Genomic DNA, 16,727 nt, shown 5'->3' on the forward strand with positions numbered 1-16,727 from the left:
TCCTCTTTGGCCTCCGAAGGAATGGCTCTGAATCACAGGCCAAGAATGTCTCTCTCTGAGGGAGGGAGGGAGGGAGGCGCGCCCTTCGGGAGGAAACACGGGCCCTTGGGCCTGAAGTGAATCCTGCTATAGCGGGTTGATACCGCTTTAACTTTAGTGACTACACACAACCCCCTCAGTGAGGGCGGCTTTCTTGGCCACATTCTCTCCTTATGGCAGGCCTCCAGATCCTTGGCCCAGAAGCCTCACGGAGGCCCATAGCAGCAGGAGGCCATGGCACTCCTTCCTGCCTCTGAGTGCCCTCCCTGGCTCTTCATGATCACAGGATTCGCTGCAAGGAAGGAATAGAGGAGGGCGCTAGGACCCGGAGGGATCCGCCGCAGTGGCTCTCTCTCGGGCGTGGTGTTGGATCCCGCCGGAGATCCGCCCGGAACCACTTCGCAGCTCCTCCGCAGCCAGGTAAGTCGGGTCCACGCAGGGGAGCCGGTCCTGCCTCCCAAACAGGATCCCCTTTCCCCGGCAGAGGATCCCTGGAGATTCCTTGCTCTCAAAAGGATCCACTTTGGATCCAAACAGGGGAGGCTGGCTCAGCCCCAAGCAGGATCTTTGCCCCCTTGCAGTGGATCCCTTGGGATCCCCAATTGGTCTCAAAGGATCCTTCCTCCACCTTTTTTAGGGGGATCTGCTTCCTCCATTCCCCACCCGATTTATTTAGTGCTCTCTCTTTCCTCCTTTTCCCTTAGTTTCTCTTTTTAAAGAAGGATCCACTGGGATCCTTTTCCCGGGCCCCTTGGATCCCTTCCCCCTACTAGATCCCCTCAAATTCCCTTGTTCCCAGTTCTGCGCCAGGTTCTTGAGAGAGATCCCCTATTACCCACCCCTGTTACCAATTCAGTTGCTCTGATCCCACTGGATCCCTTGGGATCTACTCCCTCCCCAGGGATTTTTCTGATGAATTACCCCCTAATTTTGGTCCCTGGATTCCCTTCCTCCTCCCGACATTTCCTCTTCCTGGATCCATGATCTGGTCCCTTTCCAGATCTTGGGATCTCTGGATCCTTCTGGGTGGTTCTTCTTTCTGCCTTTTCTTCCTAAGAGACCTTGTGATCCCTTGAACTCATGGTTTTAAGGAGGGATTATAAGCATGGCTACACTACAGTTTTAGGAAAGGACAGTAAGTGTGTCTGCACTACACATTTATAGCGGTTTGATACTGCTTTAACACTCATGGCAGCATGCTATATATATATATAATCCTGGGGCTTGGAGTTTGGAAAGGGACTTGGGCATTTCCTCTGCCTTTTGGGAGGACTAGAGCTCTCCAGCAGAGGATCCCAAACTACAGATCCCAGGATCCCATTGAGACGGAGCCATGACGGCTGAAGTGGAATCAAAGCGCATTAACTCTGCAGTGTGGCAGCAGCTCCAAAGGGCCTTTCAATGGAAGGATGGAGAACTGAGGACTTGCAAGAGAGACACTGAGTCCCATCAGCCCCAGTGGCCCAGTGGCTTAAGGACGATGGGAGTTGTAGAACCACAGCGGAGCTCTAGTACCGCAGCAAAGTACCCTTCCCAGAATTCCACAGCATTGAGCCATGGCAGTTAAAAGTGGTGTCGAACCAGATTATTTCCCCAGTGGTGTGTCATGCTTCTTTCTGGCTGCGTCCACACCAGATAAATAATCCAGTTTGGCACCACTTTTAACTCTTTTCTGACTCAAGGCTATGGAATTCTGGGAGCCGGAGTTTGTTGTGGGGCCCAGAGCGGAGCCAGGGCAGTTAAAGCGGCGCCAAACCGGGTTATTTCTCCAGTGTGGATGCTTTCAAAATGAATGCTTCAATTGGACTGACTGTTTATTCCTTTGGAAATGTTTGTAGCACGGCCATTTTGCTTATAGATTGTAACCTGTCCTTGGGTCCCTTTGGGTGAAAGTGGTGTCAAACTGGATTATTTCTGCAGTGCGGATACAGCCTGAGATTTCTAACTAAGCCTGCCTTCGCCACCAGAAAGTAGTGCCTTATTATTGTATTTTTACCCCACAAACTGAACCACTGGTTCCTTTCCGTCCATTGTTTTCCATGGCTGGGTGTGTTCCATAAGTAAAGCTCCATGCAAACCTTGTCCAAACGTTGTGTGTTGTGTGTCTTTGTGTGAGGTTCATTGTTACACTGTCTGCAGCATATCCTTGTAGCCTAGTCGCGCAACGCGTGGATTTTGCACTTGAGCCTCCTTGAAATCCCACGACGTGAGATCCACCTTCATTGAACCTCGGCTTGCAAACGGATCCTCTCTGTTTGTGTGTTTGTGACTTCAAATCATTTCCAACTTACGGCAACCCTGAGGCAAACCTATTGTGGGGTTTTCTTGGCATGATTTGCTCAGAGGAGGTTTGCCGTTGCCATCCTTTGAGGCTGAGAGAGTGTGACTTGCCCAAGATCACCCAGTGGGTTCCATGGCCAAACTGGGATTCGAACCCTGGTCTCCAGAATTGTAGTCCAGGACTCAAACCATTATGCTTATGCACTGCACTGGCTCTCCAAAGTAGTGAATGGACATATGGAGATATAACAACGCAAAGGAGATATCCCATGAGGATGAATTAAAAGACAAGGGCTGCATCCACACTGCAGAATTCATGCAGTTTTGATGCTCAAACAAACTATGTTAGTTCTCTAAAATACAGCCTAGAGCACTTGGAGGACTCCCATCCAAGTACCGTCCAGGCTTGACCCTGCTTAGCTTCCAAGATCAGACGGGTATCTGCTGCCTTTAGGGTATTTTTTAGGATTGTGTGTTTCTGGCCATCCTGTGGGTTTTATAAGACTTTCTTAGGCCAGGAATCCTCAGGGGTGGTTTTGCCAGTTTGTTCCTCTGAAATAGAGCCTCCAGCAACTGGTATTAGTTTATGGTCTCCCCTCCAAGGACTAACCTGGGTTGCCCCTGCTTAGCTTCCATGATCAGTTGGTGCATTTAGGGTGTATTTTCCCATTTACAATGGCTAATAACTGGCCCCTGGACTTTTGGAAGCAGCCAAACAGCTAATAAATAAAGTGAACATTTGGAACCGTGGCAAATATGGAACCGTGGCCAATAAAGACGTGGCTTTTCATTACAGCCTTTGAGGCACCATTGATTCCATCCAAATCTGCAGATGTGTGTGGTTTTTATTGTATTAACTGGTTTTCAGCTTCGCTTGGTTCCCTGGGGCCCATTAGCACCGAGCAGAGAATTGGTTTCTTCCAGCAGTTTGCAGGATCTACATGGCACTTTAGTGACTACTGCTATGTGCTTTCAATTTGATTCTGCGTATGGAGCTCCTGCGTGTGTCTGCACTGCAGAAATAATGCGGTTTGGCACCACTTTAAGTACTGTAGCTCCATCCTTCGGGATCCTAGAGTTTATAGTTTTGCAAGGTCTGTAGCCTTCTCTGCCAAAGAGGGCTGGTGCCTCACCAAACTACAAATCCCAGCAGCCTGTAGGATGGAGCCATGGCAGCTAAAGTGGAGTCAAACTGTTTATTTCTGCAGTGCAGATGCAGTTCTAGTCCATTACTGAAACCATGACAGCATTCCGGTTTTAAACTCTTTCGTTTTCACTTGTCAAAGTGTGTTATACATTTTTTAACTCACTGAAATGACTCTGACTTTTTAAAAGTCCTAAATGTGTTTTTATGGCATGTCACTCTGAAATCCTCGGGGATACTTGGATCTAAACAGATATAAGCAATTTAATGCACTTGAAATAAGTGTACTGTTGTTTCCTGGATTTTGAACTTATTTCTGAGAAGGATTTATTAATTATTGTTTTTCCCATTTGTTAAAAAAAAAATAGGAAGTTATGAGCCGCAGGAACACAGCGCATGGCTATTATTCACTGAACCTTTGGTTTAAATATAGCGCATCCTCTGTGGGCATCGTGGGCATGAGTATTAGTATTCTTAAATGTATTCTATGTTATTGTTATTGCCCTTCATTTATATAGCGCCATCCCAATGTCCTGTAGAGCATGCAATATATTGATAAAAAGTACTTTTTGCCTTGCCAAAGCTCAAGGTGAACTGCGTCATTGGAGCCTTGTTGTTAGATGCAGGTGGCAGTTTGGCAATCTCTGATTTGCTCATCCACGGAGTAATCTGGTAATCTCTTGTTTTCCATTATCCCATAGGCCCTGGTCTTCTGATTTGAACCTTTAAAGCTTCTGAAAATGTTCCTGGTCAAAAACTTCCTCGGAGGCGGTGGAGGTGGCGGAGGTGGGAATATTAACATCGGCAATGTCATCGGAGGTTTTTTAAGCGGCGGCGGCGGTGGAGGAGGAGGAGGCGGTGGTGGTGGTGGTGGAGGAGCGATGGGTATCCTTGGAGGAGTCATCAGTGCCATCAGGTGAGTGTGGTTGTTGTGGCTGTTGTTAACCACTTTTGAGTCGATCCCAACTCATGGTGACTCTGTGGATGAGACATCTCCAAGATTCATCTGAGGAATACAGTGGCATGTGCACAATGCTAACTTTCATGCTCAGTTGCATATCCACTTTTAGGATCTTGTCTAGGATCTGTCCTTCCCATTCCTAGTCATCTCATTTCTTGACTGATTCCGATCAATGTTTGCTTCAAAGTGCAGGAACTCTTACTGCTTCAGTTTCTTCATTGTCTAGGTTGAATTTGTGTAGCTCCTTCATGGTCAATATTTTTGTGTGTTATAATGCTGCTATGACACATTTGTATACATGCTCACTTTCCTGGCCACCTCTGGAGGATAGGAATTCTCCTCCAAGTGATCAGCTTTTGTAAGATGGGATGAAATTTTAATGCACTTGATATATCCCAAATGGTCTGATGAGTGCATGCAATGGAATAAAAAGCCTTTGTCTCTGTTCAAGAGACAAGGATCCCTTTTAATATCCTTATGTGCATATCTCTCTTCTTCCTTTCTCTGGCTGAATCATACCTGGCATTTTCCTAGTATGCTTTATGCAAATAATCTCAATGCAAAAGGCAGGTTGCTGCAAGTTAAAGAGGATGAAGCCGTATCACAAAAGCCCCAGTTCTGAGCTTTCTCTCTTACCTTTCCAGCTTTTTGAATGTGGTTGACGTCACTTTAACCGCCATGGCTCAGTGCTACAGAGTTCTGGGATTTCTAGTTTTGTCAGCTATTTAGCCTTCTCTGTCAGAGAGCTCTGGGGCTGCAACAAACTACAAATCCCAGAATTCCATGGCAGTTAAAGTGGTGTCAAGCAGGATTATTTTCTGCAGTGCAGATGGTGCCTCGGTCATTTAGCAATAAATAAGTGAATTGATTTTTTAAAAATATAAATAAAATGCACACATTTCTCTGACTAATATGCATTTTTGGATAGATAGAGTACAAGTGTTGGGTGACCCCAGGTCCCAATCCTTGCTCATCCATGGAGTTTACTGGATTACTTTAAGACAGTCATTCTTTCTTAGCTTGATCTACCTTGCAGGGTTGTTGTGAAGATACAAGGGCAGGACTGCGATGCTGTAATGCGATAGGTCATCCAGCTTTGAAAAGAACACTCCCTTAATAATACTTTCTTTTCCTCTCTCTCCCTTTTTGCCCATATAATAGCGAAGCGGCTGCTCAGTATAACCCAGAGCCTCCGGTAAGTCCCTTGTATGGTTTGTTTTATTTGGTGCTCTCTGAATTTCTGCACTGTGTTGGAGAAAGGATATCGGGGTACGGGTCCAAAAAGCCCATCATCCACAGCAAGGGATTGTTTCTCAGAACATCTGTGGATTTCTAACTTGATGAAGAAGTCATTTGAGTACATCCAGCCTAGGGTCTTCCCTTCCCTTCCTATATTTCTTTTCCATTTGCAAAAGTTCCAGTTTACACTCAGTGCATCTGGTCCACTTTGTTTTTGGACCATAGCTTTAGATTTCATTATACCATCATCCATATTAGCTTGCTCTTAGCCCCAGGGGCAGGATTTGCTTGCCTTAGGGTCACCTAAATCAGAAAAGACTCAAAGGCACACCACAACAGTTTCTTAACACTCTGTTCTTTTTATTTTTAAACGGTGTGTATGAATGTCTTTCTCTCTTTTTCCTCATCTCAGCCTCCGCGCAGTCACTTTTCCAACATCGAATCCAACGAAAGCGAAGAAGTGCGGCAGTTCCGGAGGCTTTTCACCCAGCTGGCTGGAGATGTGAGTGGGATGTGGGTTCTTGTTTAAACTCCACCTTCAGGGATTTAATACTCTCTAAATAGTGAGGACTAGCCTCAAGGAAGGAGAAACACAAGGCACGTTGTTACAATCACAGAACGTAATTGGCACTACTCTGAAGCTGCAATCTTCTGCACTTTTACATTGGAGTAAGGGGCTCGACAGACCGGCCATTAAGGCCAGCCTGGGGGTATAGTCAGCGCATGGCATCCACATGATGCACGCCCTGACTCCACCTCCAGGCTGCTGTGATGCTGTGCATTGCTCCACATGGTGTGAGGCATCACAACACTCCTCTGGCGCTGCGTCTATATGATGCAGTGCTAAGGAGCATGGAAAAGCTGCACACCGGCGACTATGGCGCCCTTTCCAGGAGCTGCTTTTTGTGGTTCCTTTTTGCGCTGTGGAAAGCATGTGGTTGCCACAACCCTGATAAAGACGGCCTGTACAGCCCCTATATCCCATTGAGTATTGTGGGACTTCTGAGTAAAGATGCATGGGATTTGGGGATGGTGTTTTTGTTTTATGGGGGAGAGTTTCCAGATGTGTTAGACCACAAGTGCCATAATCCCCCAGCCTGGATCCTGGGCACTGCATTTCAGCATATATGGAGGGCAGATGTATATGGCTGCCTCAAAGGATGCCCCCTTCATTGTCTTCTTGGTTTTGTAGGATATGGAAGTAAGTGCATCAGAGCTGATGAACATCCTCAACAAAGTGGTTACCAGACGTAAGTGAGGGACATATTTTATTCAATGACTGGGCATAGGATAGGAGCTGTACATCTTCTCCCTGTTTCCTTCACACATTCATAAACTCATATATGGACTCGTCATCATTCCACCTGTATTCTCTATTTTATTTATATCCTTCCTTTTTCTCAGCATGGGATCCTGTATGATTATATGGTTCTGTACTATCAATCCTATGGTTCTGTCATTCATCTCTATGTTTCTATACTATACTCGCTGACTCTGAGCCCAAGGATCCTGTATTACTAATTCTGCGATTCTGTGGTACAGATTGAGCCTCCTTTATCCCTTCAATCCAAAATACTCCAAAATCCAAAGCTGTCCACATGGGTGGCTGAGATAGTGACACTTTTGCTTTCTGATGATTCAGTATGCGCAAAGTTGGTTTCGTGCACAAAATTATTAAAAATTAATAAAAGTAACTTTCTACAAAAGATTTTTAATTTTGCACATGAAACAAACTTTGCACATACTGAATATTTGCATATACATAATCTTGGAGATAAGACTCTAGTCAAAACATGACATTGATTTATTGATCTTGGAAATTAAAGGGGTGCAGTGTGAATACATACTTTGTCTCATTTGATTTTAGAAGCTAAGCAGGGTTGGGCCGGGTTGGTTCTGGGATGAGAGACTACATTTGTGATCTCTGTATAGATCTAGGAACGAATCATCCCTGAAACCAATACTGGGCTAGATCTCCCTGACTCAGGATAAAGCCAGTTCTGCTCTTTCTGGGTCTTTTAATCCTCCTGACAATGTCTGCTTTCTAGATCCGGATTTGAAGACTGATGGGTTTGGGATTGACACCTGTCGCAGCATGGTGGCTGTCATGGACGTATCCTTTTGCTGGCTTTGTGCTCTGAGGGCCAGGTTTTGTCCCATCGCTTTCATATTTTGTCAAAGGAGGGTGGCTACATTTTTCCATACAGGAAGACAGAACAATCCTTCGTGGCTGCAGAAATAATCCAGTTTGACACCACTTTAACTGCCCTGGAGCAATGCAATGAGATTCTGAGAACTGTAGTTTTGTGAGACCTTTAGCCTTCTCTGTTAGAGAGCACTGGTGCCACAACAAATTACAAATCCCAGGATTCCACAGCATGGAGCCATGGCAGTTGAAGTGGAGTCAAACTGCATCATTTCTCCAGTGCAGATGCAGATGCAACCCCAGAATCCCCCAGTCAATGTAACCATTGGTAGGTTACCATATCTCAGTGTCTGGACCCTCTTCTCAGGATGGTCTTGAAAAAATGTGTGTGTGTCTGTGTTTATGTCTAGACAAATACGTATTACAGATCCACTGTAGATTCTCCAATCCACACTTTCCTAGTCCTTTTGGGGTTGATCCCCAAAATCTCCAGTCCTGGGCTGCTCCTGACTTGATACCTCCAACCACTGGAGTGTGGGGTGGGATGTCTCTGTCTCCATTCCTTTTCCCTTGACCCTCCTCCCTGCAGAGCGACACAACTGGAAAACTAGGATTTGATGAATTCAAATACCTCTGGAATAATGTCAAGAAGTGGCAGGTAACCAGAAACAGTGCTTAGCTCTCCTGTTTTGCTCATTGTTTCTTTGGGGACAGCTGGGGTTGTAACATTGAGAAGGTCTTGGTTGGGTTGTTGGAGGGAAAGGTTATAAGGGAACATTTTTCTGTCCAAAGCTGACATGCTTCTGTTCTTAACTTTGGCGTCTTTCATCCTCAGGGTATCTACAAGCGTTTCGATACAGACCGGTCTGGGACCATTGGCAGCAGTGAACTCCCAGGAGCCTTCGAGGCTGCAGGTAAGAAAGGAGTAGGAGAAAGAGAAGCAAGAAATAGCTTCTCAGCAACTTGGGCTGCATCTGCACTGCAGAATGATCCAGGCTGAAACCACTTTAACTGCCATGGCTCAGTCCTGAGGAATTCTAGGAACTGTAGTTTGCTGTGGCACCAGAGCTTTCTGACAGAGAAGGATAAAGCCCATAAGTTGATAGCATTGCAGTGAAAGTGGTGCCAAATTGCATTAATTCTGCAGTGCTGTCAATAATTTTTATATGCCGTCGCACATGCCTCACCATCCTCCTTTTTGCTTATTTCCTTGCCAGGGTTTCGGCTCAATGAGCAACTTTACAGCATGATTGTGCGCAGGTACTCCGATGAGAATGGGAACATGGATTTTGACAACTACATCAGCTGCCTAGTTCGCATGGATGCCATGTTTCGTAAGTACAGTCTGCCCATCATATCTGTGGATTCTGCATGCATGGATTCAACCATCCACAGCTTGAACATATGTATGTGTGTGTGTGTATATATATACACAGAAAGCAAACCTCAATCTTTCCTTTTTATATGAGGGGTGCCATTTTACTATGCCATTGTATTTAATGGACTTAAGCATCCTCAGATTTTGGTATTCATGGAGGTCCTGGAACCAAACCCCAGTGAATACTAAGAGCCCATTGTATCTCTAGGTCACCCCTTTGCTGATCATTTGTTTTCCTAAATTGCTACCCTAGTTAATAAAAGAGACAAATTGCGCAGAGTGCTCCTGAACATATTCCAGTCTTGAACACACATTTTTTCTCGCCACCTCCCACTTTTCCATTACATTCTGGTGGTTCCCTATCCCACTTTAAGCCAGTCCTGAACCTGCTGAGCTTCCAAAATCAGGTGCACTTAAGAGTGGCGTTATTTTTAACTGCAAGTTTAATGGCTGCTTTTAATGGGTTTTACATCTGCTGCTCTAAAGCCTGATTAAATTCTTATGCCTCCATCCATGTGCATTTATGGATCACTGGAATGTTTTGATGCTGTTATTTTTGTATACCACTTTGGAACATTTCTTTAAAAGCTCTTGTTCTTTTTAGCTTTTAGTACTCTCTGATCCTGATTTCCTAATTAATACTAAAAATAAATAAATACCCCCATCCACTTTCAGGTGCCTTCAAATCCCTGGACAGAGACGGCAGTGGACAGATCCGTGTGACCCTGAGGGAGGTAAGAAGGATGTCCATCTCTTGTTTCCTTTGGGATGGTAGTTTTTCATTTCTATTTTTAAAAAACCCTTCATTGTTTGCACAATGGCACATCTTCCGAGGTGTTGGTGCCCATTTGCCTGCAATTGCAAATTGTTGGAGGCTGTTGAAGTTGGGTGGCCCAAGAAAGGAAACTGACCTTTCATTGATCCACTTTGGATCCCATACTCAAGAAAAGCAGGATATAGAGATGATATAATAAATAAATAAATAAATGTGGCAAGATGGGGATAGATAGGGCATGTTAGGGAAGCAGGAGGCAAGGTTGCATTGAAATAGGGGAACTTGGGTGGGAAAGAAAGGTGGGTTGTGGAGGGCAAAGGGATGAGGACTATTTGCTTGGAAAGGATGCAGAGAGTGACTGTTCTCTTTCCATTGCAGTGGTTGCAGCTCACCATGTATTCCTAAGGGCCAGCCTGCAAGGCGCACCATGCCTCCTTCGACACCACCGAGCCAGTTTGGGAATGTCTTAGAGTTCTGTACTACTTTGCAGCCCACTTTCTCTGATGTGGGGAACCCTAAAGGATCCTGCTAGATTTTTCTTTCCCTCCCTTCATCGTTCTTTTTTTGATTTCCACTCCTCTCCTCTTTTCTGAAGCAGAAAAGAAAACCTTTTCATTTTTGTTTTGTGTTTCATTGTTTTTAAATTGCATTTAGAAATTGTACTGCTGATATTTATATTAACCCTTTTGATTCTTCTACTAACACCACCGGATACATACGTGCCGATAGGGGTCTTGTCGGAGAGGCGTTTGAGTTTGAAGTGGCATTGGCTTCCTCTTTACCAAGCTGGCTCGGTTTCTATCAATAACATAACATGAAGAATTCAGTGATTTTTTAAAAAGTTTGACTAGGTTAAACAATTATCTGTATTTAGGATGGGGAGTCGCTGATCATGTTCCTAGACAATCCCTTCCCCAGCAAAGTCACCTCACCCCATTCACTCCATTTGGACTTGCGTGCCTTGTTGCAAGGATGCAGCGGGTGCCAAAGATCTTCTGTGCATGAGCAAAGCGCACTGCAACTGGCATTTACCGCACTTAGTTGCCAACAAAACACACTTCTGGGGGAAATGGGTGTTGGCCATGATTTCATCTTCATCTGTTAACAGTCAGGGCTGTTGGATGGAAATCAGGTTAGACCGATGTGGTGTTATATGAAGGAAGTGTTCCCCATTTTAAGAGCACTTTGTGTGACAAAGCAATAGATTGTAAGGACTGCTGAAGTCCATTGGAAATTATTTAACTAGTGCTAGCTATAGAGGCTTCTACCTTTTTAAAGACCCAGAGGCAGCTGGTATGCTCCTGCCCCAACTGTTCAGACTTCAGTATCTGCAACAGCAGCCAAACTCAGTCAAATCAAGTCCTAATCCTTTATATCTTGCTGTAAAAGCACTCTTACAGCAAATTTTATGGAGGGTCTTGCGCCGTGGCAGACCTCCTGAGCATTATTATCTGCATTGCATGATGTTTCCTTGCCTGCTTTTGGAAGGAATAAATGCTAGAAAGACAGTTGGTCCTATATATATTGTGCCTTGAATAGAATCATGTTGACAAGCATTTCTATTTATAACCTCTTGTCCCTGTGACTCTTGCCATCAATGGGGTAATCCTGAGCCTTTTTGCTAAAATTTCCCCTTTAAATTTGGGAGCTTGTTGTCAAAGGCTGAAATCTGACATTGAGAACTCAGAGCTGGATGGGTTGAAAAGGAAACGAGAAAGAGAGAAAACAATACTTCCGTAATCTAATCCCAATTGTTAGTCCAGACTGGAATAGACCCAAATGGGCCAAAATGTGCGATATTTACCTAGGAATTATTCTTCTGTTTTAACAATGTAATTAGGTTCCCTATGAAAGTAATTGGAGTGAAATATCTCATGGCACCAGTAAGACCTGTTTGCTGAGTCTTTATGAGAAGCTTGTTTAGTCTGATGGAGAGAATACGTTCCTTTTGGGGATTGTGTTTTTAAATGTCCAGGATAGAAAGAGGGAGGGTTTTTCTCTCATTCAGACAACAGAGGATCTATTGAATTTGCCTTTCCAGTGTAAGGGTTTGCATCCAAATGTACCAGCTGTCTTTGTCTCTCTCTCTCTCTCTCTCTCTCTGCCACCTCCTCTGTTTTCTAAAAAGCTCAGTAGCCACAGAAATAAAAGTTATATTAACAAGTTACGCTCCTTCTTGTCTTTCCCTGTGGTTCTGTGCTTTCTTTGCAGGAACCTTAGAAGTGTTTTTAAGGTGGGGTTTGGGGGCTCATACATCAATAGATCATTATTAATGATTTGACTACTTGAAGGTATATTTTTACAAAGCAATGAAAACACCGTACGTTGCATTAATGCACGTATGGCCATCCAGTTGTATAGTAACAGAGTAGAGTGGGTCCTCCACATTTGCTGGCATTAGGGGCTCAAGACCCCCATGAAAGTGGGGGAAATGCAAATAAAAAAGCACTATATATATATATATATATATATATTTGACTGGAGAGAACATGTATATTCACAGTACAACAAACTTGTGTGCTAGACCAGTAGGCTCCCTGTTTGAGAATGTGGTGCCAAACTGCGTTAATTTTGCAGTGTAGATGCCGACAGCATCCGTCTGAGAAACTTCTGAATAGGAATGGAGTCAAATGCAATGTCGGGGAATGGATGGTGTTTATTGACTTTGAGAAGAACAAGCTGCGCTTCATGTGTCTCATCATGGACTTGCTCACAGTTTTGCCTTTAGCTGGCACTCTCAATAGACATATTAACTGCAACAAATCTTACTGTTAGAACATAATAATGAAAACAGGAATAATGCATGCCAAAGAGATTATACAGCCCATGGATGGGAGGAACATAGCTTTCCAATTGGAAGTCGAAGGCTTTCATGGCCGGCATCCATAGTTTTTTGTGGGGGTTTTGGGCTATATGGCCATGTTCTAGAAGAGTTTATTCCCGATGTTTCACTAGCATCTTCAGAGAAATCTCTGAAGATGCCGGCCACAGATGCTGGTGAAACATCAGGAATAAACTCTCCTAGAGCATGGCCACATAGCCTGAAAAACCCATTAAAAACTGCTTTCCAATTGTTGTAGAACTGCATCTCCCAGTATCCCTACCCATTGGTTATTCTGCCTTGGACTTATGGGAGCTGCAACACCTGGGAGGAACAGTTTGCCCTCTTCTGTCCTACGTCACCTTTCCTTCCCAGACTACAGGGATCATAATCCCCAGCTATGCTGTCTGGGGATAGTGGGTGCTGCCTTGGACACATTTGGGAGGTGTCTGGTTGTGAGATGTTTTCAGTCGTGAGTCCGCTTGGCTCAATATCCTCTCCCTAGCTGCTGCACTTCATGATTTTCTATGGCAGAAGAGATGGCTGGCTGGATAGGGCTCCTCTTTGTGATTTCGGAGAATGCTGAGCCCATATTACAGAGTGAGAGATTATGTCGGTGCAGCAATAGCAGTTCATTATCTCTGCAGCGCTGAGCATCTTCCCTTGATGAATGGCCTCTAATTCAAATCCTGCCACATCAGAGGACTGAATCAACCCGGGCCACGTTTGACACTTCGCTTTGTGTTGAGACAAGGCGGCGGTGTGCTTCCTTGAGAGGTCAGGATCTTGGCAAAAGGGAAACCGAGTCATGGTCATGGAGCTTGGTGTTGCGCTTGCATTCCCTAATGCTCAAAGGTGGCTGGTTTTCAATAATGGGATCAGTGCTGGTAGATCCAGATTTTCCACCCCTTAGGACCCTCTTAGAGTTGTAAAGGGTCCAAACAGATGGGCCAAAATAAAGCTGCTTTGGGTCACTTTGGAGGTATGCTGTTTAAACATTGCATGCGTCCTAAAAGGCCGAAAGCTTAGCATATACCTATGAACATGCCAGGTTGAAGAAAATGCTTTCTTCAAACCTTTCCTAAACTGTACACTTTCTGCACACTCCACACCTGTTTCCCTTTCTCTTGCCAACTTTTAGCTGCTGTTTTGACTTTTGGCTGTTCCGCCTCCTCTTATTTTATTTTATTTTTTGCCTTTAAGACAAGCACCTATTTTTAATGTGCATTAATTTCTGTAGACAAAAGAAAGCAACAGAAAGTGGGTGCAAGGGAAGGCCCTGGGAGGAAAGGCTGGCATTTCTTGGCTCCTGAGGAGCAAACAGCTGCACTTGTCAAGCATGAAAATTATATGCTTTGCAACTGGCGAAGCATCATATTGCAACGGAGGAAACGTGGGAGGATGTGTAGTGTTTATATCAGGGCCTGTCCACCTTGGTTTTGATTCCTCCTTAGTAGCATTGATATTAACCAGAGCCTCAAACAACACAGCTACAATTGAAACATGGGCTGCAGTCACACTGGAGAAATAACCCGGTTTGGCACCACTTTAACTGCCCTGGCTCAAGGCTATGGAATTCTGGGAGTTGGAGTTTGTTGTGGGTCCAGAGCGGAGCTATTGTATTCCCTATTACCATGGATGGATGTGAGAGCTGAACAGTTAAGAGAGGAGGAAAATCCATTCATTTGGAGAAGAGCGCTCAGGATGCCATCGACAGCCAAAAAGGCAAACAAATGGGTCCTGGAGCAGATCAAGCCAGAAACCTCCCTGGAAGCCAAGATGACAAAAACGAGGTTGTCGTACATTGGACACATCCTGAGAAGGTACAACTCCTTGGAAAAGACAGGAATACTAGGAAAGAGAGGAAGACTATGCTAAAAGGATGGACTCCATTAAGGAGGTCATGGGTATGAATTTGCAGGACCTAAGCAGAGGAATGGAGGACAGGGGTCTTTTGGAGCTGTCTCATCCAAAGGGTCACTGTGAGCTGAGATCGACTGGTTAACAACGACAGCAAACAAAATCCGCAGATGATTTTGGCTGCTGCTGCTGTCACAGTGCAGAATCCATGGCTCAAGGGAATGCGCGGCTGCCTCCCTTCATTTCCCAAAGTACAAGGCAGGAAAGGGGAGGACTGTCTCTCTTTCAGATCACAGAGGATGCTTTCAATTTCCTTGCCAACGCCTCCAGTGTTGGGGTTTGTCTTCAAATGTGCCAGCTGTCTCTCTCTCTCCTTCTGCCACCCACTCTGTTTTCTTAAAGCTCTGTAGCAACACAGAGAAAAGTTGCATAACAAGAGCTGTCCTTTCCACGCTTGGGTCTTTCTCCTTGCTGTTGCCTTCCGACTTGGGCTTTCTTGGGTGGAAAGTGTGGGTCCGGATTACAACAAATGTCCGAATGCCCCTGCATATGTCCAACTGCCCAGTGGGGCAAAGGCATCCCAGTTAACCCTCTTTCAACCCGCTTTTTCAGCCTCTTTTGAAATGTCTTGGTCTCTCTCTCTCTCTGCTACCAGAATCTTGTCTTTCCCAGGAGGCTCAGGCAAAAGCAAACTGCTGCAGCTTCTCCAAGGCTCTCTTCTCCCATATGGATAACTTTCACCATTTTGACCACACTCTCATCTTTCTTGGCTGCATGAAGCTGCAAGGAGAGATTCGGAGGGATTCTGTAGAGGGTCCTGATCCAAAGCTCCAAAGGCGCCTTTTATCAGGGAGTTTGCCATGGCCATCCTGTGAGGCTGAGAGAGTGTGACTTCCCAAAGGTCACCCAGTGGGTTTCATGGCTGAGCAGAGATTCGAACTCTTTTCTCCAGTGTCGTAGTCCAACACTCAAACCACTCTGTCATACTGGCTCTTTTGGGGACGATAACTCCTAAAATCCTCTGGCTAGTTGGCCATTCATCAGCCTGGCTGGGGGATTTGGGGACTTGTTGTCCTAATCAGCATCTTTCTCAAGCTGTGTTTACAGCAGGCTCATGAAGAGCAACATTACCATGGAAAATATTTGGTTGTCTCATACTGAATCTGGATTGACTTACTTAAGCCACATGTTTATATATCTCACCTTTCTGCCAAGAGACCTGAAGCAGCTCATAACCATGAATTAAAACTTCAGAATCCATTCCAGGTTTCATGCTGAATTTTTGTCTGCTAACATCTATCCTCTGTGCATTGCAAGCCTGGCTGCAAACTTTGCTATTTGAGAAGAGGTAAGTAGTTATGGATTGCTTTAGAGCAGAGAAGGCCAGACTGGATGGCCTTTTGGTCCCAGTTTCCATCCTTTTAGATGGAATTTAGAGATCAACTCTCCCGCCACCGAAGAAGAACTTGGTAAACAAGGCCTTTGTTTATTCCTTCTCCTCCTCTGAACCGTTAATACAGTTGGCATCAACTAGACCTGAGGCTATTAAGTTGGATTGCCCAAGTAATTAAAAATAAAAAAATAAAAGGCCCTGGTTTCCCAGGTTACGATGATCTCTGAGCTGCCAGGTTGCCAAGATGCCCCAGTTGCCCGGGTTACAAAGATGTCCAGGTTGCCAGGGTTACCATGCCAGGTTAAGAAGATGCCCAGGAGGTACCAAACATTTGTAAGGTGGGCCTAGTGGCCAAGATGTCCCAGTGCCCCAAGAGAGGATGTGCCAAATGTAAAGCCACCTTCCACTTGTGGCCTCAGTCCCCAAAGTCCCCTTAAAGTCCCTTCTGGAGATGCAAAGGGAGTTGCCCAGGTGACTGTGCCAAATTGCCTTCTCCATCCTTCTCCTCCTTGGCACACGTCAGGTTGCCCCTGGCAACAGCATCCCCTGGAGGGAAGGTGGGACCTGGGTACCACTTTTCCAGCCCCACCCCTGCTCCACCCTCTAATCTGGCAGCCAATCAGGGAACCATCCTCCAGCCGCCCATCAGACTTTGTGGCCAATGAGATGCCTCTGGGGGCAGGGGCAGGGC

General features: G+C 45.2%; 1 protein-coding gene across 1 annotated transcript; it reads left to right on the forward strand.

Moving 5' to 3' along the window:
• The first annotated feature begins 97 nt into the window (after positions 1–97).
• On the forward strand, positions 98–12,127 carry LOC149304629 (calpain small subunit 1-like). Its single transcript, XM_089479253.1, has 11 exons — positions 98–459; positions 4,165–4,379; positions 5,586–5,619; positions 6,076–6,165; positions 6,856–6,913; positions 7,712–7,776; positions 8,399–8,467; positions 8,645–8,723; positions 9,027–9,143; positions 9,863–9,921; positions 10,341–12,127. The coding sequence occupies exons 2-11, from the start codon at positions 4,204–4,206 to the stop codon at positions 10,365–10,367; spliced, it is 774 nt and encodes a 257-aa protein (XP_089335379.1). The 5' UTR covers positions 98–459; positions 4,165–4,203; the 3' UTR covers positions 10,368–12,127.
• Positions 12,128–16,727: the final 4,600 nt, after the last annotated feature.

This window comes from Sceloporus occidentalis, unplaced genomic scaffold, assembly GCF_023333645.1.
Source record: "Sceloporus occidentalis isolate IW3139 unplaced genomic scaffold, rSceOcc1.0.p SCAF_13, whole genome shotgun sequence".
NCBI lineage: Eukaryota > Metazoa > Chordata > Lepidosauria > Squamata > Phrynosomatidae > Sceloporus > Sceloporus occidentalis.

What these genes read in the sequence shown, in the direction of transcription:
- LOC149304629 (XM_089479253.1), top strand. Translation starts at nt 4,204, where the DNA reads ATGTTCCTGGTCAAAAACTTCCTCGGAGGCGGTGGAGGTGGCGGAGGT. An exon ending in GGAGTCATCAGTGCCATCAG is followed by an intron (nt 4,380 to 5,585) that starts GTGAGTGTGGTT and finishes CCCATATAATAG; the next exon opens with CGAAGCGGCTGCTCAGTATA. An exon ending in CAACAAAGTGGTTACCAGAC is followed by an intron (nt 6,914 to 7,711) that starts GTAAGTGAGGGA and finishes TCTGCTTTCTAG; the next exon opens with ATCCGGATTTGAAGACTGAT.